This window comes from Schistocerca nitens, chromosome 12, assembly GCF_023898315.1.
Source record: "Schistocerca nitens isolate TAMUIC-IGC-003100 chromosome 12, iqSchNite1.1, whole genome shotgun sequence".
Taxonomy (NCBI): Eukaryota; Metazoa; Arthropoda; class Insecta; order Orthoptera; family Acrididae; genus Schistocerca; species Schistocerca nitens.
Genome location: NC_064625.1, coordinates 144,782,782 through 144,810,702, shown reverse-complemented (window position 1 = coordinate 144,810,702; position 27,921 = coordinate 144,782,782). Strand labels below are relative to the sequence as shown.

The 27,921-nt window shown below is 44.3% G+C and overlaps 1 protein-coding gene across 1 annotated transcript in view; it reads left to right on the top strand.

Moving 5' to 3' along the window:
* LOC126214972 (zinc finger protein 1) overlaps nt 1-27,921 on the top strand; it is a 152,390-nt gene that overhangs the window by 79,045 nt on the left and 45,424 nt on the right. Inside the window, exon 3 of the mRNA XM_049941605.1 lies at nt 21,910-22,050. Coding sequence (XP_049797562.1) covers nt 21,910-22,050 — 141 coding nt within the window. The remainder of the gene's footprint in view (nt 1-21,909; nt 22,051-27,921) is intronic.

Genomic DNA, 27,921 nt, shown 5'->3' with positions numbered 1-27,921 from the left:
CTGCGCCACGATGCTGTGGAAAATTATTAATCGTAGAGAGTATTTCACCGCATCGGTTTCTTTTAACTGTCGATTTTCTCGACAACGGCTGAGAAGTGCATCTTGGTGCTTTGCCACATTACACCTCTGGCCATGAGCTTTTATTATGCGCAGGATGAATCGAATCTGAATTTCACAATTGGCGGCCTCCCCTTGTGAGAGCAACTCTCGCGTGTTGCACTGTTGATCTCTGAAGCCGTCGGCACAGGGACCGTGCATCCGAACGTTGAGCGTGCCGAGTTTGTGACGTCATAGTGTGGAATAGCACGTTCGGGAATCTTTCCGAACTTGCGGAGCAATATCCGGCATGTGATGCGTCTGAGCGTTGACCAATGAGATGGCACAACGCCACTTACGTCACACGCACGCCGTCTCCCTTCAGTACAGAGTTGTGAGGCGCCATATTGGCATTCATTTCAAGCCTATATGTATATATGCCGTTTCTGAGCACCAGCAACTTGAGAATCACTGGAAAACCCGTTGTTAACTGTGTGATTCTTTCTAATAAAATCATGAGAAACAACATATTCGTGACAAAAGAATTATTGTAACTTGCGTATTATGAGACTAGGCTATTTGAAGGCAGTGACTCACTGAAGATCCACCCAAAACGCATTGTTCTTGGTGCAATTTGTTATAATTAAATTTCAATTAGTGACATATCTACGATTTAGGTTTTCAGCAAGCGGTAACATAATATAATTAGACGTAAAGGCTGTGACGCTCGTTCAGCGTAGCGTCAGTATCCTCTGGCGAGAAAATTGGGCGGTGGTTCGCGCCTTGACATATTCAATCTTTTTTTCCTAACATTCGCGTTTTTATTAGGTTCTGATTCTTTATTATTAGTTTAATATAAATATAATTCACCTGATTTTGAGGGGCGACTTCATTCGATTGGCTTAATCTATAGGACTGCTTGCGCTACTTGTATAAAGAATATTTTTCTGCTTTTTCTTTTACGCTTCGTAATTCACATGTTGCAAAGATTCTGCTACTGGGTAGGAACAGTGATCGAGTAAGACTGACCTTGGGGTTTTACTAAAAAGTGGGAATGATGAAATAATGTTTATCTTATGCATAGAAGTATTCCAAATTTGTACCGCGCTGCCGGCCGGAGTGGCCGTGCGGTTCTAGGCGCTGCAGTCTGGAACCGAGCGACCGCTACGGTCGCAGGTTCGAATCCTGCCTCGGGCATGGATGTGTGTGATGTCCTTAGGTTGGTTAGGATTAATTAGTTCTAAGTTCTAGGCGACTGATGACCTCAGAAGTTAAGTCGCATAGTGCTCAGAGCCATTTGAACCATTTGTACCGCGCTGTTTGCAATGGAACTTTTATAAGCCTGTATTCTTATTGACTGGACATGGTACTTTCCTTTTCGTGGAAGATGGAGGAAATGTTCGTTTTAATAGAGCTAACGTGGGAATTTTACGCGCACGTTGAGTAAACAGTGTGATTTACGAACTAGAAACATTCCTCAACTGCCGCTGCGGTGCGTTGCGATCGCGTATACCACGTTGGGTCCCACGTACCGTGTGCACAAGTCGCATCGATCCTGAGCGTTCAGCAGCACGTTGAACTTGGCACGCTCAGCGTTAACGTTCGACAGCACGGTCCGTGTGCCGACGGCTTAAGGAGCGTCCAGCATCCTCCTCCAAGACTTCCGGGCGCGTGGACCGCGGCGACTAAACGGCGGAAGCGGCAGCGGCAGGACCTGCGGCGTGTGGCGACAGACTGCCGCCACATCCGCGCATCTCACAGCAACCGCGATGGCGTCTTCTCACCTCACGGCGGCGCCATCTTTCTAGAAGCTGTACGGCTGCTAAGCGCAGTAGACAGACATCAAACTACTGCAAGCGCTCACTGTTTGCCGCTATGAAGCACCTTAACACGGCCAATTGCTGTATGGTTCAAATGGCTCTGAGCACTATGGGACTCAACTGCTGAGATCATTAGTCCCCTAGAACTTAGAACTAGTTAAACCTAACTAACCTAAGGACATCACAAACATCCATGCCCGAGGCAGGATTCGAACCTGCGACCGTAGCGGCCTTGCGGTTCCAGGCTGCAGCGCCTTTAACCGCACGGCCACTTCGGCCGGCTGCAATTGCTGTAGTTCGATGTTATTTATACACTACATGATCAAAAGTATCCGGACACCGCCAAAAACACACCTTTTTCATAAAACTTTGAACATGGCTGCCAAGGTTCAGTGACCGAGTCAGAATTATATTAGAGCAAATAAGCCCTCGGTCACAAATATTAAGTCAAAATTGGCCAGGTTTCGACGCTACTCTGAGCGTCGTCTTCAGAATTAGACTAACTGTTCTAAAACATATTAAGTATATAATACATTAAGGGGCTCCGGAAAGGCTCAAAATCATGAAAAGTTCAATTTTTACTTTTTTGCGTTTTCTGAATCTGCACACTATTACCTTTTAATAGATATATAATTTATTCAATTCCGAAGACTACAACTATTTTTAAATTTTTTTAAAAATGTGTTCTACATGGGCGTGACCCACTGTGGCGCTGTTAAACTGCTGTCAAATGGTGTTATTATTAACGTCCGTGTTCATCAGGTACATTTTAGTGATGTGAGATAAAGTATGTGTTGTGGCTAACCTGTGATGGTTCAATATATATCGCTGGTGTGATTGTCGATTGTTTCATGTTTATTTACTCTGTCGTTATCTCGAAAATATTCGTAATTAATTCTGTTTCTTGAGTCTCTGTTTTGTTGAAGTGTAATAGTGAGTAAAAGTAAAGTTATTAGAAATCCTCTGAAGGCTTTTAAGAAAAGGAGAAATGTTGGAAAGCCAAAGCTATTTAGAAATATGGGAATGAAGATAGGTTCTAACATGGTACGTGCGATGCTTGCTTTAGACAAGGAACGCCTTCGGGCTGGAGACAGGGCTGTAAAGAGTCTAGAAATACAAGCAAGAGTAAACAGGAGGAGCAACAAGAGGAAGCTGGAGGAGGAGTTTGCAGAGGATGAAGATAATCCATCCTATGGACCTGGAATGCACTAAAAAGTTAATCCAATCTTTGTCGCTCGATTCCCAAAACTTTTATTTTCTCATACTAATTACATGTTTTCTAAGGATCTTCCTAACATATTTGTTTCAAACTTTCAGTAAATGTTACACAGTACCTCCTGCAATAATTTAACACAGCCTTTTTCCAAAAAACTGTATATTTTTGAATATATAAATAAAAATTTGCAAAAAAATGTGAATTTTCATTACAATTGAAAAAAAATCATCTTTAATAACTGAACTAAAATTTTGTAAAATCCCTGTGTTAAGTTGTAGCCCATATTCCAATAAATAATCTGTAAAAAGTTCAACTTCCTACCTCAAATACTTTGTGAGGAAAGATGTAATTTATAAGCGTTATTTTAACATTGCAAGTATAGGGCGTTCCGGAGCCCCTTAACAAATTTAAAATTTGTACTGACTCGAAAAAGCTGCAGTACTCACAAGTCACATATTAAAAAAGATCTAAGCCGGAAACACAACGTCATGAATAGTAAGATGGCGAGCCGCTAAGGGCTGCTCGTACTTTAGTGAACAAGGGTTGCAACAAGACTCATCTTTTTCCAGTTTTTTAATTATGTATTATATACTTAATATGTTTTAGAACAGTTAGTCTAATTCTGAAGACGACGCTCATAGTAGCGTCGAAACCTGGCCAATTTTGACTTAATATTTGTGACCGAGGGCTTATTTGTTCTAATATAATACCTTTTCCATACTAGGTGCATTGTGCGGCCACCTACTGCCAGATACTCCATATCGGCGACCTCAGTAGTCATTAGACATCGTGAGAAAGCGGAATGGGGCGCTCCGCGGAACTCACGGACTTTGAACGTGGTCAGGTGATTGGGTGTCACTTGTGTCATACGTCTGTACGCGAGATTTCCTAGGTCCACTGTTTGCGATGTGATAGTGAAGTGGAAACCTGAAGGGACACGTACAGCACAAAAACGCACAGGCCGACCTCGTCTGTTGACTGACAGAGACCGCCGACAGTTGAAAAATGGTTGAAATGGCTCTGAGCACTATGGGACTTAACTTCTGAGATCATCAGCCCCTAGAACAGAACTACTTAAACCTAACTGACCTAAGGACATCACACACATCCATGCCCGAGGCAGGATTCGAACCCGCAACCGTAGGGGTCGCGCGCTTCCAGACTATAGCGCCTAGAACCGCTCGGCCACCCGGCCGGCGCCGACAGTTGAAGAGGGTCGTAATTTGTAATAGGCAGACATGTATCGAAACCGTCACACCGATACAGTTCCGCACTGTCGCCTGATAAACAAAGTAAGAGCCTACGGAATATCAGACCAGCTGTGTGGCTGGATTGAAGATTTTTTAGCAAACAGAACACAGCATGTTGTTATCACTGGAGAGACGTCTACAGACGTTAAGGTAACCTCTGGCGTGCCACAGGGGAGTGGTATGGGACCATTGCTTTTCACAATATATATAAATGACCTAGTAGATAGTGTCGGAAGTTCCATGCGGCTTTTCGCGGATGATGCTGTAGTATACAGAGAAGTTGCAGCATGCAGGAAGATCTGCAGCGGATAGGCACTTGGTGCAGGGAGTGGCAACTGTCCCTTAACATAGACAAATGTAATGTATTGCGAATACATAGAAAGAAGGATCCTTTATTGTATGATTATATGATAGCGGAACAAACACTGGTAGCAGTTACTTCTGTAAGATATCTGGGAGTATGCGTGCGGAACGATTTGAAGTGGAATGATCATATAAAATTAATTGTTGGTAAGGCGGGTACCAGGTTGAGATTCATTGGGAGAGTGCTTAGAAAATGTAGTCCAGCAACAAAGGAGGTGGCTTACAAAACACTCGTTCGACCTGTACTTGAGTATTGCTCATCAGTGTGGGATCCGTACCAGATCGGGTTGACGGAGGAGATAGAGAAGATCCAAAGAAGAGCGGCGCGTTTCGTCACAGGGTTATTTGGTAACCGTGATAGCGTTACGGAGATGTTTAATAAACTCAAGTGGCAGACTCTGCAAGAGAGGCGCTCTGCATCGCGGTGTAGCTTGCTCGCCAGGTTTCGAGAGGGTGCGTTTCTGGATGAGGTATCGAGTATATTGCTTCCCCCTACTTATACCTCCCGAGGAGATCACGAATGTAAAATTAGAGAGATTAGAGCGCGCACGGAGGCTTTCAGACAGTCGTTCTTCCCGCGAACCATACGCGACTGGAACAGGAAAGGGAGGTAATGACAGTGGCACGTAAAGTGCCCTCCGCCACACACCGTTGGGTGGCTTGCGGAGTATGAATGTAGATGTAGATGTAGAATTCCAAACTTCATCAGGATCCACTGAAAGTACTATGATAGCGGAAAGTGAGAAAATTTGGATTTCATGGTCGAGCGGCTACTCATAAGCCACACAACACGCCGGTAAATAAACGACGCCTCGCTTGGTGTAAGGAGCGTAAAACATTGGACGATTGAACAGTGGAAAAACGTTGTGTGGAGTGACGAATCACGCTACACAATGTGACGATCCGATGGCAGGGTGTGGGTCTGGCGAAAACTAACAAATGCAACACATATTCTCGGTAAAATTCGTTTGGAAAAACATGCAGAATTTGTTCAAGGACATCGCGGAATACTTCCGCTTCAGCCCCTATAGTTTCATGAAGTTCCGTAGGTTCCGACGCATCACGTAGCCTTCAAAATGACATCAGCAGCGGAAGTGCGATCCTTGCCGAGAGCTGCCACTGAGTTTCTTCCTGAACCGTTGAAAGGTGGCTACACTGAGCCACAGCGCCAGAGATCGCGCTAGAGAGTATTGTTCCGCCGCCTCCACTGGCAGTGATTATTGAGAACTCGTAGTGGGCAGTGCTTTGGGAGAACTCGTGGTAGTCAGTGCTGACATGTCGTAGTGAGTAGTGTTTGTTGAGATGAGCTAGTAGGCAGTGCTTGCTGAGATGTGATACTGAAAAGTTCTTGTTGAGATGTGATAGTAGCGAGTCGGTGTGGAGAGATTGTAATGTCTAGAGTGCCTTTCATCAATATAAATTAAGGTAACAAACTACTTTTCTGTTCGTTCTCATTATTTCAATGTCCTGAATAATGCGTCATTACAAGTTCAGTCAACAAAGCATCTGGCTTGTGTTCTTGTATTAGAGTGTAATTCTGGTTTTCTTGAGTAATTATGGTATTTCTATTTTCTTTAGTTCAGTATAAATGATATTTAAAATTTCTTGTGTTATTGAAGAAGAACCGTGCCAGATGCGTACGTTGAGTCATACTTCCACACAGAGAACAGTTATACTTGCGCTTTGGTTTCGTAGGTTTTATAGTTTCTGGGGACTTAATTAACTAATTGTGTTAATGAAAATTTCCATTTCATTCTTGTTATTGTTCTATGCAGTCAGATAGCGTAATAATACTAGTCAGGGCCAACCGTTACGAGACTTCGTAACCGAACAGACAGCTACTGAATCAAAAAATTAAAATTATTTGCATTGTATATTAACAAAGCCCCCCATGCACCGTAGAGAGCGAGACTGAGCTCAATAGCTACGAAAAGTGTACCGTGGCTCCATGTAATGCCACCCAAGAACATCACTCCACCACCATTTTGTTGCACATGTGGGACATAGCATTTATGGCGTTCGATATCACCAAACTGACACCAAACACGTTATATGCGATTATCAGGGTACAAACAGATCAGAGTTTCGTCAGTAAACGACACTCGACACCGCCGGCCGGTGTGTCCGAGCGGTTCTAGGCGCTACAGTCTGGAACTGCGAGACCGCTACGGTCGCAGGTACGAATCCTGCCTCGGGCAGGGATGTGCGTGATGTCCTAGGGGACTGCTGACCTCAGCAGTTAAGTCCCACAGTGCTCAGAGGCACCAGTCCGCGGCGCCTATTCTGCATGGATTGTTGCTCTTCTGTGCTTTGTTGTATGACGAGATGGTCGTCGGGAATGGAGATGATGCAATGGTCTCCTAACACTTTAATGCGATACATGACGTCCCGTAGCGTCTTCGACTGCCGAATTCAGTTCTGGAGTACTCAGTCCACGGTTGCTTTCACTCAAAAGGCGTAGCTATCGATCATCATGTGCATCTATCGAACTTGGATTAACTGTATGATGTCTGTTCTTTCGGACGTGTCGGAAAGAACAGACACCATATTCATATAAGTATCTATACTACTGGCCATTAAAATTGCTACACCACGAAGATGACGTGCTACATACGCGAAATTTAACCGACAGGAAGAACATGCTGTGATATGCAAATAATTAGCTTTTCAGAACATTCACACAAGGTTGGCGCCGGTGGCGACACCTACGACGTGCTGACATGAGAGAAGTCTCCAACCGATTTCTCATACACAAACAGCAGATGACCGGCGTTGCCTGGTGAAACGTTGTTGTGCTGCCTCGTTTAAGGGGGAGAAATGCGTACCATCACGTTCCGACTTTGATAAAGGTCGGATTGTAGCCTATCGCGATTGCGGTTTGTCACATCGCGACATTGCTGCTCGCGTTGGTCCAGATCCAATGACTGTTAGCAGAGTATTGAATCGGTGGGTTCAGGAGGGTGATACGGAACGCCGTACTAAATCCCAACGGCCTCGTATCACTAGCAGTCGTGATGACAAACATCTTATCCGCATGGCTGTAACGGATCGTGCAGCCACGTCTCGATCCCTGAGTCAACAGATGGGGACGTCTGCAAGACAACAACCATCTACACGAAGAGTTCGACGACTTTTGCAGCACCACGGACTATCAGCTCGGAGACCGTGGCTGCGGTTACCCTTGACGCTGCATCACAGACAGGAGCGCCTGCTATGGTGTACTCAACGACGAACTTGGATGCACGAATGGCAAAACGTCATTTTTTCGGATAAGTCCTGTTTACAGCATCACGATGGTCGCATCCGTGTTTGGCGACATCGCGGTGAATGAACATTGGAAGCGCGTATTCGTCATCGCCATACTGGTTTATCAACCGGTGTGATGGTATGGGGTGCCATTTGTTAGACGTCTCGGTCACCTCTTGTTCGCATTCACAGCACTTTGAACAGTGGACGTTACATTTCAGATGTGTTACGACCCGTGGCTCTACCCTTCATTCGATCCCTGCGAAACCCTACATTTCAGCAGGATAATGCACGACCGCATGTTGCAGGTCCTGTACGGGCCTTTCTGGATACAGATGCCAGCACATTCTCCAGATCTCTCACCACCGGAAAACGTCTGGTCAATGGTCGCCGAGCAACTGGCTCGTCACAATACGCCAGTCACTACTCTCGATGAACTGTGGTATCGTTTTGAAGCTGCACGGGCAGCTGTACCTGTACACGCCATCCAAGCTCTGTTTGACTCAATGCCCAGGCGTATGAAGGCGGTTATTACGGCCAGCATCTATGCACCCAAATTGCGTGAAAATATAATCACAGGTCAGGTCTAGTATAATATATTTGTCCAATGAATATCGGTTTATCATCTGCATTTCTTCTCGGTATAGCAATTTTAATGGCCAGTAGTGTACTAACGCTCCATTCACGGAATGCCCTCGTGGACAGGGCGTACCAGTGCCCTAACGGTACGCGCTCGTTCTCGGCTGTTTGCAGTGCTGTGAGGTAGCGTAATACGAGGGCTGTCCAGAAAGTAAGTTACGATCGGTCGCGAAATGGAAACGACTATGAAAATCCGATCAAGCTTTGCAAAGATGTGTTGGGCAGTGTCTCTAGTATGAGTCTAGGTAGAATTATGTCGCTCTTTTCATTCCTGAGCTCTTAGTGAGCGCGTAAAGATATTATAGAAAATAGTGTCTCGCGCCAAGTACGAGGACCTGGTGAGAATTTACCCCTGAAGCTATGCAACCAACATAACATAATTGTCGTGCGGTTTCTTCTTCAAGACAATTCTTAGCCTCATTCTGCAGGGGCAATGAAGATGCTCCTGCATCGTTTCAATTGCAGCCCGTAATTGTCTCCCACTGAGTTTCATCTCTGCTCAAACGAACCGCTGGCTATGAAGACAACATTTTGGCACAGACAACGAGCTTTAGGCCAGCGTAGAGAATTGGCGGAAAGCACTGGCGGCTGCCTTCTATGATGAGGGTATTGGAAAGTTGGTACAAAGCTACGACGAATGTCTGAGTCAGAACGGCGACTACGTAGAGAAGTAGCTGAAAGATGTAGCTAACTGTTACAAATGAAACATTTCTGATTTTCAATGTGATTTTCATTTCGCGATCAATCGTAACTTACTTTCTGGACAGCCCTCGTACCTAGGCGGGTTGCACGCTATCTGCGGGCCTGTCCCGTTAGCTCTTTCCGCTCCGGAAGACGGAGCTGTCGTTTTGCAAGATGAGTGTCGGCCAAAGGTTTGTCCTTCTCGGAGGCGAGGTTGCGCAGCGTCGTTGGGCAACGTCGGATCTGCCTGCGTCGCCGCAGACCACCTCGTGGTCCTGGCGTCCGGTCCAGAGGCCAGCATCTGCGTCCTGTCCACCCCACTAAGTGCCGAGCCGTCGCTGCGAAACTCCGCTCTTCTTCCAGCAGGATTAAAGTCGAGTACGGCGCTCGCTTTGGAGACTCATATTTCTTTCAGTTCCACGTGGCATAATGTTAGGTCCTTTCTTTCACGGTCCAGCTGTAAGTGACAAATTATTATAGCAAGTAAGTTTCCTTTAATTTACGTCTATGGTCACAAACTTTTTGTTAACATATTACCGGTTTCGGTCTTGAATGACCATCATCAGATCTGCAGGAAAAATGGGAAAAAAACGTAAATACACTCGCAAACTGTATACCGCTTAAGAACAATACATAGACCATAATGAATCTTTTTTTTTTCCTTTATTGAGTTTCGATTCCCCCTAAAGGGGGGGGGGCGGGCTGGCAGCAGCTTGTTACGCCGCTCTTCAGCCTACAGAATTGGTTTTAAAAAGATGAAGAGAATAAAAAATAATAACAGTTGGTGATAAAATCGGTGACTTAAAGGTAAAATGGCAGAAAATTCTGGAGCTTAAAACATAAAACACAGGGTTGATTAATAGACAGACAATTAAAAAAACACGGTGACAGTCTGGGTTCTGTTCGCAAGAGATGTAAAATGCACACCCAGCGACAGCATGATTTCTGTTCGCAACGCTGTGGAAAGACGCACAACACTGAACACTCACTTAAACACTGCACTAAAAAGTTGGCACAAATATGACATACCACACCCGAGAGCAGGTGGGGGGAAACTGGTCAGATGACGGGAAAAAAAGAGGGGGAAAAAGGGGGGGGGGGGAAAGGGGGGCATAATGAATAGTAGTACTGATAAAATACACATTTGTGCGCTTTAAATATGAAGGGGCATACCCGTTGCATAAAAGTAAAGGCCTAATGTACTGCAGCCATAGTGGAATCGTCAAATGTTAAATGTGGAATCAGCACCAGCATCGTCAAATACATATAAATAACATCACATGCACGAGTCATGTTGTCAGTAAAACTACTGTTTAAAACAAGCTGCTGTACAGTAGCCACAAGATGTCTGTGTTCTCAGATCACCAGATGTCGCTAATGTCGGCATACACTAGTTTTCAATAATTAATTGAAAAAGCGAAAATAAAGAGGGGGGGGGGTACAATAAGTCTGTAGTAAGCTTATAACATATAAAAGGCATTACAGTAATAAAAAGAACAACACGACAAAAGTAATATTGTTAAAAAGAGGAAGAGTTCGGATACAGTGGTTGACATGTGCTCTAGTGCCAATGTTCTAGATAATGACATAAATATTAAACACCATTGATAGTGCACCGGGTAATATTAAACAACCATAAAACAAATCGCTAAAGGAGCCACAAGTGAAAGAAAACATAGTGCAGCAGATAATCAGAGCCCTCTGTTAGCGCTAACGCCAGAATTCCGCACAGGCGGGAAGTGGTTGGACGAACGTGACCGGCAGAGGGCCCCTCCTACCCTGCGGCACTCCGCTCCAAGAAACAATGATAAAATTCCGTAACAGTGAATGATCCACATTATCTCATTAATGCAGTCTTAGAAATGAAAAAAGAAGGAAACAAGAACCTACTAGAGTCATGCGTAAAACGTATGAAAACGAAGTAAATATGTGATGCACTCAATACTAGGTGAACTTACCAACACACTATAACTATAGGAAGGTAAATAACTAACATAACCTCCTCACTCCCTGGTTGCTCCTCTCCTCTCCGATCCCCGCCCCCTGCCACGTCTTTTACATTTCCCTCCTCTGCCTCCCCTCATTCCCTCTCGCTTCTGCCCTTCTCCCCCTTTATTAGTGCTCTCCCTCCTTGGTTCCCCCCCCTTTTCGTTTTTTCCTCTCCTCCCTTCTTGTTTTTCCCCCTACTCCAGGTCCCCCCCCCCTTCTGCCTTGGATCGGGAGTGCCATCTTCGTGCCGCCATTTTCGTGCAGTGTTTTACGGTGTGTTTTTCCAGTGTCTTTTGGGAAGTGTAGCGAACAGCCATCATACTGTCGCTGGGTGTGCTTTTTTTATCTCTTGCGAACAGAAACCAGACTGTCGCCATGTTTTTTAATTGTGTGTCGACTATGTTACTTGTCTGATTCCTGTGTATTTTAACAACATTGCCAACCCGTTTTGCTTTCTGTTTTAACTTTCCGCATTTTTACGCCATTTTACACTTTAAATCACCATTTTATAGCCTGTTATTCCTTGTTTCTTTCTTCTTCCTTTTTTTTAAAAAAAAGTCTGTAGGCTGTAGAGCGGCGTAGTAAGCTGCTGCCAGCCCGCCCCTTTCGGGGGGAATTGAAAATCAATAAAGAAGAAGAAAAATAAAAAATAACTAACATACATTGGCGAACCGGAGGTCATCGCCGTCGGTTTTTGTGTGTGTGTGTGTGTGTGTGTGTGTGTGTGTGTGTGTGTGTGTGTGTGTGTGTGATCTCAATCAATCATCAGTGTTCGTGTACAGTGCTGACCGTTTTTTATTTTCCTACGCCTGTGAACGGCTTCGTGGTTTTTGCTCATGTGTCTACGGTTTTTGTCCACCGTTATGTTTCGTGTTTCTATGTCTTCCTTGATTCTATTTGTACTGTCTGTGGCCGAAGAGCGCCGTACTATTGCCACTGCCGGCCCACCTTTTTACGTAAGGTATTAAAATAACAATAAAGGAAAAAAATAACAAACAATAACGCTCTGGAATGTAGTATTTTCTTTTACCGTGCTTGCATTCGATACCTGTACTTCTTTCAGTTCCATACGGCACAATGTTAGACCCTTTCTCTTTCTTGTCCATATTAAGCGACTATATTACTGTGACAAATCACTGTAGAAAGATTAATTACACACATTAACTTGCTGGGCTGCAGTAATTTCTTCTTTGGTATGTATTTGTAGACTTAAGCGAAGAATGAGAATTTGTACCAAGGTCGGGATTTGAAGCCCGGTCCCTTGCTCACCAGGCAGATGTGCTAACCATTGCCACTCTGGCACAGTGCCTTCGCACAAGTGCATGAACTACCTTGGCACAGAATGAGATTTTCACTCTGCAGCGGAGTGTGTGCTGGTATGAAACTTCCTGGCAGAGTAAAACTGTGTGCCGGACCAAGACTAAAACTCGGGACCTTTGCCTTTCGCGGGCAAGTGCTCTACAATCTGAGCTACCCAAGCACGACTCACGCCCCGTCCTCACAGCTTTACTTCCGCCAGTACCTCGTCTCCTACATTCCAAACTTCACAGAATCTCTCCTGGAAACTTGTAGAACTAGCACTCCTTAGCACACTTCCCTCCTCAATCCAAATTCCCATTCACACTTCCTCAGCCCACTTGATATTTCTCCTTAACTCGAAATTCTGCCTCTTATAGCACTTAGCAGCCCCATCAGTCAAACAAATCAGTAACAGTTTGCACCGCACGTGCTTGACCATTATCCGGCAAAATGATGGTCAGGTCGTGCAGAAAGTGTCGTCACTTCTGTCTCTAAGCTGGTCGTACGTTGTGTTCCAAAAAGTGATAACACTTTCTGCAGGACCTGACTATCATTTCGCAGGACAATGCTCAAACACGTACAGTGCAAACTGTTACTGATTTGTTTGACTGATGGGGCTGCTAAGTGCTATACCACCTACTGCACTCCCCTGACTTAAGCCCTCGTAAGTTCAACTCGATTTCTAAACTGAAGAAAACACCTCACGGCATTCACTTCAGAACTGCTACAAATTCGTCGGGCAATAGACCGCGCCTCTCCAACTGTCAACACAACTGGCACTGCTAAGAGTATCCTACGACTTCCACATCGCTGGCAACGGGTTATACACAATGCGACAATGCTAGTGACTACTTTGAAGGTCAGTAAAACTTTTAAACACGTATCTATTTTGTACGAGCTGTAAATAAATAGTTGCCACTATTAAAGTTCCAACCCTCGTATATTCCTGGTGACATCGCCTTGATCCTCATGAGCGGAGCAGGTAATTATTGTGTGATTAGATGTGTGGGTGGTGAACCATGGGCGTTAGAACTGATGCCAGCAAAGCGTGCTGCCTTCGCCAAACATGAACAATGTCAGAATATGGCACATTTTGTACATTACATGGCGTACGACTGAAAAAAATGTCGACTTTGTTACAAAACTGCGAATGGGGTAGGTTTCTCTACTAAGAGTCTTGCAATATTTAATGCGGAATTTTGGCAGCCAAAACATAGCAGCCACAAAAGTAGCATCAAAATATGTATCATGAAGCCTGTGTAAGTAGGAGACAAGTATGTAAGGTTAGGCGACTAAAAAGTGGTATTATCAGCCACATTCACTGGAAGACACCAAAAGGAGTGGGAGAACAGTGAAGGGTGTCCCAAGAGGAACGTGATCTGTATTCGGGCATATGACAGGAACGATTATTCGAAGCAAACAAGACCTCTAAAATGCATACTTTATGAGCTATGAGCACATGAGCACATGTTCATCGGTACTATGAAAGAAAGTCTGCTGCTGCAAACTCTTTGTTTTTCATATTTTGGGAGGAGGTAGTATGGACCAAAACAAGAAAAAATTGTCTAGTAAACATGGGCTCTGAAATGCATACCTTAAGAGCTATGTGCATTTGTTCTGTGGAAGAGTTGTCTTTTAGAGCAGGGAAGATGAAGTAGTGCTCATTGATCTTAAGGCCTGCATTTTAGAGTTCATGTTTATTAGACTTTTTTGCTTCGAATGATCATCCGTGTTATATCCCTGAATAGTTTCCATTCCTCCTGAGACACCCTGTACAATGATATGGCGATGGTGATAATATGGTTGCGATTATAGGAGAATGAGCATAGGTGTAGTGGTGCTGGTGGTGTTATGATGTTGTTGTTGTTGTTGTTGGTGGTGGTGGTGGTGGTGGTGGTGGTGATTGGATGCAGATTACGATGATATCCTTGGGAGGTGATAGGATAACTTCTATAATAGGATATTGATGATCAGTCGGACACCGAATGTGAAAAAATTTGTAGACATAGGCAATAATTCGCGAAAATCACTGTAATTGTGTCATGGAGTGAGTGATACAGTAATGTCTGCAGTCGAACATTCCTTCTGTGTAGGCCTATCCTCACAGTTGTTGCGTTAGCCGCACAGTTTCCTTTCCTCGCCGACTTACTTCGAAAAACCTCGCGATTGTCAGCAAAACAACCGCCTCCGCGAACTGCAGTGAGGTGTTTAGGAGTAGGCTAGGTGCGGCAGAGCCTCCATGTTCGCTACTCGCGAAAGGAGGAGTCAGATACGAGAGATGTTCCCAGAAGTGTCGGGACGGCGGATATCCAAAAGCAGCTTTTGCGGCCGCGCACGTGCGTCATCTCATCCTGAAAGCGAGTGTGCTAAACCAACACCAGAACAGTCGCTATCTCCGTATTAATAGACTACTACACAGCCAGGTACGCGAATTACAACATCTCTAACATTTATCGCTCTATCTGGAACTCCCTTATTTGCCTTGCTAATACGTCATACTGATTGTTATCGGTATGCGATTTCGTCACGTGTTTACAAGAGTTGCCGGCTGATTTCCTAACCTATATTAGTCCAAACCAATGTTGCACCCAGTCTTTCCTTTTTCCTTTCCTTTCCTTCCCTATTCTTTCCCCTTTTTCACTTTTTTTGTTCCTTCCCTCTTTTTCTCCCCTCTTTTTCTCCCTTCCCTCTTTTTCTCCCTTTCCCTTTACCGCTTTTCATCCTCCTTTATCGCTTTTCTATTTGATGTCTTTCTTCCTTCCCATCTACTCTTTTTTTCTTTATCTTCTCTCCTTTTTTCTTTCTCCTCAATCCCTTTCCTCCTCTACCCTTTCCCTCTTCACGTGTTTTCTTGTTTCGCCGTTTTTCTCCTTTCTGTTCTTTCCTTTTGCCGTTCTTCTTCCTCCTCTCCGTTTTTCTCTTTTCTCCTCTTTGTTTTCCTCCTTTCTCCTCTTTCGTTTGCTCCTTTCTCCTCTTTCGTTTGCTCCTTTCTCCTCTTTCGTTTGCTCCTTTCTCCTCTTTCGTTTCCTCCTTTCTCCTCTTTCGTTTCCTCCTCTCTCCTCTTTCGTTTCCTCCTTTCTCCTCTTTCGTTTCCTCCTTTCTCCTCTTTCGTTTCCTCCTTTCTCCTCTTTCGTTTCCTCCTTTCTCCTCTTTCGTTTCCTCCTTTCTCCTCTTTCGTTTCCTCCTTTCTCCTCTTTCGTTTCCTCCTTTCTCCTCTTTCGTTTCCTCCTTTCTCCTCTTTCGTTTCCTCCTTTCTCCTCTTTCGTTTCCTCCTTTCTCCTCTTTCGTTTCCTCCTTTCTCCTCTTTCGTTTCCTCCTTTCTCCTCTTTGGTTTTTGTCCATTATCCTTTTTGCTTCTTCTACTTTCTTCTCTCTACATTTTCTCTTTTCTCCTCTTTGCTTTTTTACCTCTCTCCCCTTTACATTTTGCCCTCGTTACACTCTGCTTTTTCCCCTTTCTCCTCCTTACATTTTGTCCTTTCTCCTCCTTACTTTCTACCCTTTCTCCTCCTTACTTTCTACGATTTCTCCTTTCTCCTCCCTACATTTTGCCCTTTCCCCCCTCTACTTTTTGCCCTTTCCCCTCTCTAGTTTTTTCCTTTCTCTACTTTTTATCCCTTTCACCTCTTTACCCCTCTCTACTTTTTGTCCCTTCCCCTCTCTACTTTTTGTCTCTTCCCCTCTCTACTTTTTGTCCCTTCCCCTCTCTACTTTTTGTCCCTTCCCCTCTCTAATTTTTGTCCCTTCCCCTCTCTAATTTTTGTCCCTTCCCCTCTCTAATTTTTGTCCCTTCCCCTCTCTACTTTTTGTCCCTTCCCCTCTCTACTTTCTGTCCTTTCCCCTCCCTACTTTCTGTCCTTTCCCCTCCCTACTTTCTGTCCTTTCCCCTCTCTACTTTCTGTCCTTTCCCCTCTCTACTTTCTGTCCTTTCCCCTCTCTACTTTCTGTCCTCTCCCCTCTCTACTTTCTGTCCTCTCCCCTCTCTACTTTCTGTCTTCTCCCCTCTCTACTTTCCGTCCTCTCCCCTCTCTACTTTCCGTCCTCTCCCCTCTCTACTTTCCGTCCTCTCCCCTCTCTACTTTCCGTCCTCTCCCCTCTCTACTTTCCGTCCTCTCCCCTCTCTACTTTCCGTCCTCTCCCCTCTCCCCTCTCTACTTTCCGTCCTCTCCCCTCTCCCCTCTCTACTTTCCGTCCTCTCCCCTCTCTACTTTCCGTTCTCTCCCCTCTCTACTTTCCGTCCTCTCCCCTCTCTCCTTTCCGTCCTCTCCCCTCTCTACTTTCCGTCCTTTCCCCTCTCTACTTTCCGTCCTTTCCCCCCTCTACTTTCCGTCCTTTCCCCTCTCTACTTTCTGTCCTTTCCCCTCCCTACTTTCCGTCCTTTCCCCTCCCTACTTTCCGTCCTTTCCCCTCCCTACTTTCCGTCCTTTCCCCTCCCTACTTTCCGTCCTTTCCCCTCCCTACTTTCTGTCCTTTCCCCTCCCTACTTTCTGTCCTTTCCCCTCCCTACTTTCTGTCCTTTCCCCTCCCTACTTTCTGTCCTTTCATCTCTTTACTTTTTGTTCTTTCCTTTTTGCTTTTATTTTCTTCAGTCTTCAGATAAAGCATGCTAAGAATGGCAGTGAACTAATACACCTGGTACAAGAAATACATTGCAGATGAATATGTGAATGTCAGTGATGTGATGAGATCCGAACTGAAGATTGCTATTTTGAATTCTGGCGGTCAGATAAAATTGCACAGGACATAACAGAGTATAGTTGCTAAATGGTATCCTGTTCACCAGTCTCTTGATAAGTAAGTTAAACTACCTTCCAGATTCATTACAAAGTAAAGGTCATCAACTCTGCCAATGGTGACATTCTGTTGAAGGGGGTTTTGAACAGAAGACTGCTTAGTGGTGTTCGGAAGCAGTAGGCTATATACAAATGCTAGACTTCACACTTTTCCAATCTTTGTAATCAGGTTATATGAAATTTGTCTACAAATCGCAGTCTCTCCATTTCATACGGATAAAATCGTCTCTGTGTCAGAGTGGCTTATACCATTACTAAATGGAGTATGTCGTTTATGATGACATTATTATCATAGAGAAATCGTAGCGAGTGCGATAGCAGCATGCATAGGACTGTCTTCTGGGAGAAGCGATGTTCAAATCTCATTGTGGTCATCGAGATTTTCGTTTTGCATTGTTTCCGCATATCGCTCGAGAGCGTTTCTTCAGCAGAGACAAGGCAGATTTCTTTCTATATCTTGGTCCCATACTACTGACAGTCTGTCTAATCTTCAGCTCCTGTGGACCAGAGGGAGTTGAACTGGGATGAAGGATTAAGGCGCTGGATATTGAGCTGCGGGCAGTTCGTGTTGACTCCCCGTAGCCACACGGTATTGACTCTTGCCCTCGTGCCTATCTTTGTCAACGTGTTTGGTAAATTAACGGGCGGGCTCCACGGGGGGAGGAAAATACGCCGTAATCTCGTGTTTGGTCGCGTCCTCCGGATGTGTGCTGACGTCTCTCCGTACGTGGGTGGTTGGCTGCCGAAGCTGGAGCGCTCTGGCGCTTAGCGCAGCCAGCCGAGGCGCTGCAGCGGCAACTCACTGGGCTGGCGCGCGCGAGGGCGCCGGTTCGAACCCCCTCGCGCCCAACCAGATGTGTCTTTGCCACAGAAGGCGCGGGATGCTTCCTTTGAAACAGAAATGGTTCAGATGGCTCTGAGCACTATGGGACTTAACATCTGAGATCATCAGTCCCCTAGACTTAGAACTACTTAAACCTAAGGACATCACACACATCCATGCCCGAGGCAGGATTCGAACCTGCGACCGTAGTAGCAGCGCGGTTCCGGACTGGAGCTCCTAGAACCGCTCGGCCACAGCGGCCGGCTTTGAAATAGACTCCGTTATTTTCCCCTCCCCTTATTTCCCCCACCTTCCCATTCCATCCCCCTTCCACATTGCAACTAGTGGTCTGTATCCGACGACCTCATCCTAATATTCACTCTCTGAACTTCGGTGGAACGCGCAGTACCTCAGCGCTTTCATATCTTCGCTGCATATAAAGGTTCACGGCTTGAATCAGTTATCGGTGAGAGCTACTTAGCTTTTCTCCCCTGATGATGGCAGGCAGGTGGACCACGGAAATATTGTGTGAAGATGACAGTTGTATCCGGCTGTAGGCCAGAAAAGAATTTGATCACAACTTTGTAATCATCTGCAACATGTAATAAGTTAACAATTAAAAACGAACCTGTTGTATAAAATTAGGTAATAGATCTAAAGGTAGTCATAAATAAATTTACCTTGCATTAAGGTTGCTTCTCATCCCGTTCCCCTCTCCCCGTCAATCCTGTTCTCCTTTGCTTTTCCCTTGCCTCCCCCATACTCCTTCCTCGCCTCCTCTGGCTGTTCCATTCCCTAATGGTACTGTTCGTAAGTCTCCACATGGCCTCCAATTTAACGCGTTATGCTCATTATATGGGACTAAGGGTGGGAGGGGGGGGGACGTGAGGGGAAGTAGATATTTGCCTCACTTTTCTTTGAATGTCCGCTATCATTATTTCAGCAGTAACCATTCAACTCTTCTGTTGCAGCATCTGCCATTGCAGTTTGATGGGCATTTCGATAATGCTCTCTCTTACAAGTAACTATACGGACTAATCACCAAACTAAATATCTCTCTCTCTCTCTCCCTCCCTCCCTCCCTCCCTCCCTCCCCCCCTCCCCCCCTCCCCCTGGATGTAGCAACTGGCAGAACAATTAATTTGTCTGCTTTCTTTGAAGGACTACGGTGTTACAGATTGAGACTTCTAGGGCAGGCGGTAGGCCTACGTGTCTCTCAAGATGAGGCGTATGGTCGCTTACGCAAACGCAATCATATGGTGTGAGAGAACAGTGCCGTGCGGGAAGGGAACCTTTAGACTCCATCGGCGGTACCTACAGAGACGTGGACGGGCAAACAGAGCCACTCACCGTGTTGGCCCTTTCGGGAAACGAAAATGTTTGCTCTTCTTATCGTGAGGCATGCCCCAAGCGCATGAATACTTCAGCGGGGCAGAAACCGCGTGTGCTACATTCGTGGCTAGTCGGCCGGACGAGTTGGACACCCTTGCAGGTTGTAGCGACTGTTTTTTTAGTCAAGTGAAGGCGACAGGTGCAGAGCGGCGCGACGGCGGCAGGCGAAAGGGTTGCTCTCTTGATCGCTCATTGAAGTTCTTTCGCGACGTCGTCGAAGCGGGGTGATACACACACAACCACGTTGTGAGTCGAGACTTCCATGAGTTTAGCTCCAAGAGAAACGCCTCTGCGACTCGTTTTAGAACTTCCCCGTTAGAGCCGACGCGTGGTTACTCATGTACCGTCCGGTTCCCTTTCTCGAGAGCATATTTACGACATTACAGGTATGTTCTTACAATTAGCCTTCTCCACGATGTCTTGCTGCCACTGCAGTACGAAATTTCGTGAGGTACGCGTAACGCGATATTCTTAAGAACCTCAGCAATCTTTGAAAGACTTCATATTATTTCTTCCAAACACAGCTGCAGAATTCGTTTATAGTCGTTATTGGACACAGTACGCGCCAATCCTCGAGGGAGACGTTTCGTTCAACATACGCCACCTGTGAAGCATAAGAACGATTCTAAACGAATTCTGTAATTGTGTAACCGAATACTATGAATTCATGAAAAAAATTAGTTACGTAAACGAAAAGTCATTTCTTACGATTTGTTACAAAGGTCACTGCTGGGATCCTTCCCCTGAATACGGCACGGTCGATTTACTTTCCCATCCATAATGTCTCCAATGACTTCTCGCAGCAACGACGCGTGTAATCTAAATCTGTCTTCCATCCCTTACTCATTCTTTCCTTAATTCATTTTATTAACACGAAAATACTGTTTATGATCATATTATTGCTTATTACGATAATACAAAATATTCTGTTGTCGCTATTGCTGTGTGCATTTTGTAAGATCTGAAAACGCTTTGTTTTATTTTATCCTCTACGAAGTGGTCGATGAAGGGCAGAAACTGTAAAAATAATGACATTTTTATTATTTTACAACTGCTGTTGCCCATTAAGGTTTCCTATATTCTTGACACAGCGCATTTCGAGAATTAATTTGCATTGTAATGTGATGTAACCGTGATGTTTGCGATATCCGATATGGTGCATTATTCTGAGGGCTTTATCGTTACGTGAATACGTGCAGTTTTTTAGTTACTGATGTATGCTTTGCCGTAGGGAAAGATACAGTAATAATTAGAAAATTACGCGTGGGACTGCAGTTGACAATATGTGATGTTCACCTTACTGCCAGGAGTGGAACTACCAGCAATTTATCTCGAAACAGATAAACAATTTTAGGCTTTAATATTTTTCCTAGTGCCTGACTTCTGCATGACGTGAAGAGGCGTAAAAACCGTGTTTTCTAACTACTCGTACCTTTTGTCCTTTTTTTATTCTTAATATATACGGCTTATTCCCACTGATAGATGAGGATTATCATGCAGAATGTTATTTTTTATTTCCATTTTCTCCCTTAATACGAACCATAATAGGAACATGCTCATTTCGCCTGTTTCTAACTTTTCCGCGGTTTTCCCGGGTTCGATTCCCGGCGGGGTCAGAGATTTTCTCTGCCTCGTGATGACTGGGTGTTGTGTGACGTCCTTAGGTTAGTTAGGTTTAAGTAGTTTTAAGTTCTAGGGGACTGATGACCATAGATGTTAAGTCCCATAGTGCTCAGAGCCATTTGAACCATTTTTTTCCGCGATTTTTTCCCCCGTCCTTCACTCGTGCCAAATATTTCTCTCTCGTTTCTTCACTCTCCTTATTCCAAATATTCTGCCTTATCTCTGAAAACATTTCAGATTCTTGTAATACGGTCTTTAACACTCCACACCTAAGACAGACTACCTTCTTGCAGAACACCGACTTAACTTTTGTCACGACACGCCAAACACTGACGGAAACTCAATTCATGTATTCTTCCGTACTTCGTAGCCCATGACAAATATTTTTGGATTCTAAAAATCCGTATTTATCCAATTTTAGTTCCCTAAACAGCCAAGCTCCCTTTGTTTCAGTTTTGATTAGGTCTTTCAAGAGACCCACGTAACGTAACTGGTGTTTGGGTTGTGTAACTATTTCATCATTTGTATATCTTTCACTTTTGCGCCTCCATCGTTCGGCCCGAATATTTTGCTTGGTAAAATTTATGATATAATTTCCATGTGTTTAGTAGTCACCTGTTTGTTCAAGGTATGGCATTCTGCTGCGTAAAGTACCTCTTACTGATAAGTGTTGCTTTGATTTTGAGTGTGTATCCCCATGCAGTGAAGTGATGTGTGTTCCCTTATTTTGTTCCCGCAGTCGTGCAAGATCTGCAACAAGACGTTCGCGAACGTGTACCGGCTGCAGCGGCACATGATCAGCCACGACGAGAGCGCAGTGCTGCGCAAGTTCAAGTGCCCCGAGTGCGACAAGGCGTTCAAGTTCAAGCACCACCTCAAGGTACGTCTCACCTTCGCTACACTCTAACTGTCCCCCTGCTGGGAAACGCAACATTACTTGTTCTTGGGTGCATAGCTGCATCACACAGAGTGGGCCAAAACTCACTACCCACCCTAACCTAATTGAACACAAAACAAACAAGTGGAAATCTGAAGTAATTGAACACTTATTGAAGTTGCAGGATTATTTATAACATTATATCTCGATTTTTCCATTTTTTTTATACATTTCGTCAGACGACCTGGGACACTCAAGTATACTTTTTTACACAGTCGTTAAATAGAAGCTGTATCTTCAAATGAAATTTAAAAATATATATATATATAAATATAGTATAATACAAAATATTAAAATCCATGGAGAAGAAATAAAAACTTTGAGGTTTGCCGATGACATTGTAATTCTGTCAGAGACAGCAAAGGACTTGGAAGAGCAGTTGAACGAAATGGACAGTGTCTTGAAAGGAGGGTATAACATGAACATCAACAAAAGCAAAACGAGCATAATGGAATGTAGTCGAATTAAATCGGGGGATGCTGAGGGAATTAGATTAGGAAATGACACTTAAAGTAGTAAAGGAGTTTTGCTATTTTGGGAGCAAAATAACTGATGATAGTCGAAGTAGAGAGGATATAAAATGTAGACTGGCAATGTCAATGAAAGCGTTTCTGAAGAAGAGAAATTTGTTAACATCGAGTATAGATTTAAGTGTCAGGAAGTCGTTTCTGAAAGTATTTGTATGGAGTGTAGCCATGTATGGAAGTGAAATGTGGACGATAAATAGTTTAGACAAGAAGAGAATAGAAGTTTTCGAAATGTGGTGCTACAGAAGAATGTTGAAGATTAGGTGGGTAGATCACGTAACTAATGAGGAGATATTGAATAGAATTGGGGAGAAGAGGAGATTGTGGCACAACTTGACTAGGAGAAGGGATCGGTTGATAGGACCCATTCTGAGGCATCAGGGGATCACCAATTTAGTATTGGAGGGCAGCGTGGAGGGTAAAAACTTCACAGGGAGACCAAGGCATCATGAATACACTAAACAGATTCAGAAGGATGTAGGTTGCAGTAGTTACTCTGAGATGAAGAAGCTTGCACAGGATAGAGTAGCATGGAGAGCTGCATCAAACCAGTCTCAGGACTGAAGACCACAACAACAACAACATCTTCAAAAGCGTTATAAATAGCTACTTTCATACCCCTAATAGTTCACTGTTTTGTAGCATGTAATTTATCTATAGCATAACCTCAAAAGAAGAAATCCATTGCTGTAAGGTCAGGAGGTCTGGGTGACATTTCTGTTGCCTCTCGCCGTGAAATGGCTTTCACACCAAACACCTCATCAGCAGATCAGAATCAGTGATGAAAAATGTCAGAGATGTCTCACTTTGCCACAGAAAGGGGTGAATTACGCTGCCACAAAAATCTCTGGTCATTTGCCAAATAACATTAAAAATCTGACAGATATCCAACCAACATTTAAAAGCAAATTAAAAGAATTTTTGAATGACAACTACTTCTATTCAATAGATGAATTTTTAGATACGAAGTAGTAACTGTAAAAAATAGGTTAATTAATTATTTTGTGTAAAGAACACTTATGTTAAAGTGACACGTTCCACATCATTACGAAATGTCGTATTGGTGATCTATGGAACAAGGTTGGTTTCATTACCGCAATCGAGGCTGATAGTTTTTATATATTAATGTATGCATGTACTAGTAGAGCAGTCTGGCGTTGTGTCTATAATTATCTCAAACAAACATGATTAATTTAATATTTTCGATGGGTTACGATGGGATGTGACTTTTTGCCACCCCATATTTGAAATTTTTGTCTGCAGCTTGTAAGTTTAAGATTTTTGCTAGAAGACCTTACTGTTATAGTTCTTCTTATAATAACTTTTTACATCAGATACAAACACGGCCAAGGGCATTATCATCAAATCACGCTTAAATCCAAAATATTAGCAGAAAATATCTAATAAGCGAAGTCATAACCACATCAGAAGCAGTGTCCATGTCGCCGGAAGAAAGTGAGGCTGTACAGACATTGTCGTGTATGCTAAGAGCCGGTGAAACTGCAACGAAGGTCGTACGTACAATGTCTCCTTAAAAAAAAAATCCGGAAAAGTGCGAATAAGACTCGCACTCTGAGGGTACTGTACGAACTTAATTATACGTTTGAATGGTTTATCAATGGGTTTTGATGAGTAAGTTTGCGAGCATCAAAATTTGTGACGTAAATGACCGTATACTTCGAATTCATTGACTTACAGGCATAAATCCTTTTGCACCTGCAAGAGGCTGTAGACCTGAGTATTTGCGTTAATTTCAATTTATACTCTGTCAGTCCGTGAGAAAAATGTGGCTTAACACACAGCCGGACAACAAATGAAAAGAAATTTTTTTATGTTATATAATTACAAATTAAGAATTGGCAGATTTTTTTCCCCCTTCGCTTGTACCGCTAAGCGTTCGTTCTTGCCAGATTTCATGAATCTAAGTCAACGGGAAGTGCGCACAGATTTTGATAATTGAGTTTTCGAGTATCAAAATCCGTAACATAAATGGCCGCCATTCACATATCTTCATTCGTTCAATCCAACATCGAATGTCACATTCGGTTTAATTTGATGCTCACACTGTCTATACAAAAGACAAAAATTTTCATGTAGGCTTTGCCTCCTCGTTCGGCGTTCTCAGTGTGCTCTGCTGCAAAGATATTCATAAAGCAAAAGACTAAGAATCTCAATGTGTTCGGTAGAAAATTAAGAATATACCTTTTCAGCCACCCATTTTAAAAATTATCGAAATGTCTACATTCAAGGACTCTAAGTTTTTGTTAGGTCCATTGGTTGTAGCATTGTTCGCTGTAAGGCTACACGAGCAGACGTTATCTACTGTTCATACGACTCATATTTTTCTGATATACGTATTTTTCTTTGAAAACTGCTCGTACTGCCAAGTAAATATTAAGCTTGCAATAGGAGCTAAACAGCAGGCTTGTCGCCTAACTAAAAAGGGAACCTCCCCATCGCACCCCCCTCAGATTTAGTTATAAGTTGGCACAGTGGATAGGCCTTGATAAACTGAACACAGATCAATTGAGAAAACAGGAAGAAGTTGTGTGGAACTGTGAAAAAATAAGCAAAATATACAAACTGAGTAGTCCACGGGTCGTATAGGCAACATCATGTACAAAATGAGCTCAGGAGCGTCGTGGTCCCGTGGTAGCGTGAGCAGCTGCTGAACGAGAGGTCCTTGGTTCAAGTCTTCCCTCGAGTGAAAATTTTATTTTCTTTATTTTTGCATAGTTATTATCTGTCCGTTCGTTCGTTGACGTCTTTGGTCACTGTAATAAGTTTAGTGTCTGTGTTTTACGACCGCATCGCAAAACCGTGCGATTAGTAGACGAAAGGACGTGCCTAACCAATGGGAACCGAAAACATTTGATCGCAAATTCATAGGTCAACCGATTCCTCCACAGGAAAACACGTCTGATATATTCTATACCACACTGGTGACGGCATGTGCGTACACTTGTACACTTAGCGAATGGGTAAAAAGATTCTTCTACCTTGCCCGATTTAGGTTTTCTTGTGGATGTGATAATCACTCCCAAAAAGTGATGAAAACATAAGAGTTTGTCACATAAACTGAAAATAAAAAATTAAACTTTTCACTCGATGGAAGATCTGAACCGAGGACCTTTCGTTCCGCAGCTGCTCACGTTACCACGAGACCACGGCGCTCCTGCGTTCCCAGTCTCCTTGACGTTCCCTATCTTCCCATGAACTACTCAGTTTGTATATTTTGCTTATTTTTTCACAGTTCCACACAACTTCTTCTTGTTTTCTCAATCGATCTGTTTTCAGTTTTTCAAGGCCTATCCACTGTGCCAACTTATAACTAAATCTGAGGGGGGTGCGATGGGGAGGTTCCCTTGTAAGAAGGCTTCAGCTTTTTTTCTTTTCTTCCCAAATTAGTAGTTTTTAATCAGTTTGCATGTTTAGATTTCGGCTGCATGAGCGTGAGTAGCATTAATCACTATAGTGATAGGTTATTATTAACACAGTGATACAGATGAAGTCTCTGTGATCTTGCCTACCTTCTATACATCTGCACATTGGCTCGTCCTACGTCCATATATGTTTTATGGTTTTTTTTTCCCTTCCTTCGATCTACGGGACTGGAGGGATGGACAGATTCATGGATTGATGGAAGGACATCCTTTAAAGCCGAATCCCCGTCTTTGTTGGGCATTGTTTGGATCTACTTCAGTGCGACATAAACTGTGCCATTCGAACATCGTTGTGACCGTATGGATAAAGTCCGATAAAAATATTGGGAAGCTGTTACTAAAAGTAAAATGTGCAGCGTTTGAATGCCTTGCACCTTGACGAGACGGACATGACACAATGACAAGCTATGTAACCGGTCAACGGAAGTTCAACTACGTCTAACAGTTAGTTCAGATTTCAACAAGTAAGACTCTTTAATGAAGGCACAAAGGTGCTGAAATATGTCTGGGCACAAAAAGCTACAAAAGAAGAATTTTACACAAACAGGCTGACCCATTAGCAGAGTGAGATTCTCCTCGGTTCTAGGCGCTTCAGTCCGAAACCGCGCTGCTGCTACGGTCGCAGGTTCGAATCCTGCCTCGAGCGTGGATGTGTGTGTGTGTGATGTCCTTAGGTTAGTTTGGTTTAAGTAGTTCTAAGTCTAAGGGACTGATGACCTCAGATGTTAAGACCGATACTGCTTAGAGCCATTTGAGATTCTCCTCGCATTCAGCAAGAGAATCACACAGTTGTTGCCTAATAGTACGATATACGTCTACATGTGTGCCCTACAACGCACTGTACAGTGCACCGCGGAGGGTACGTTAGACTGTAATTCAAAAATGGTTCAAATGCCTCTGAGTACTATGATACTTAATATCTGAGGTCATCAGTCCCCTAGAACTTAGAACTACTTAAACATACCTAACCTAAGGACATCACACACATCCATGCCCGAGGCGGTCGCGCGGTTCCAGACTGAAACGCCTAGAACCGCTCGGCCACATCGGCCGGCCGTTGGACTGTATCCGGAACCTTTATTGTGAGCGTGGTGGTCCGATCACCTCTGGGGTGGAAACCAAAATCCCATTCTGCTCGGCATTATGTACCACCTTCCTTGATCCTACTTTTCGTTTCTAGTCCCCGTTACGAACTGACTAGCCCGGATATCCCCTCACGTTAGACTCCCGCGTCAGGGAGCCGGTGAGGAGCCTCGGAGGAGGAGGAGGAGGAGGAGGAAATTAGTGTTTAACGTCCCGTCGACAACGAGGTCATTAGAGACGGAGCGCAAGCTCGGGTGAGGGAAGGATGGGGAAGGAAATCGGCCGTGCCCTTTCAAAGGAACCATCCCGGCATTTGCCTGAAGCGATTTAGGGAAATCACGGAAAATCTAAATCAGGATAGCCGGAGACGGGATTGAACCGTCGTCCTCCCGAATGCGAGTCCAGTGTGCTAACCACTGCGCCACCTCGCTCGGTAGGAGCCTCGGCCCGAGATCCAGTCCGCCGGGACCGATGACCGTCGCAGTCCGGTCCCTTAAACCACCACAAACGACCACCACCATAGTCCGCCGGGATTGGATAAATGACGAGTGAAGGTGTGCCAGCCAGCGTGGATGCGGTTTTTAGGCGCTTTTCCACACCCTACTAGGTAGACAAGGGGCTGATACCCACGTTCCGCGTCAGTTACGCGATTCGCAAACATTCAGAAACTGTTCCCTCATTTTTACATGGCACGGGTCACGGTAGCTGAGTGGACAGCGCGACGGAATGTCATGCCAAGACGCCTCGGTTCGATTCCCGGC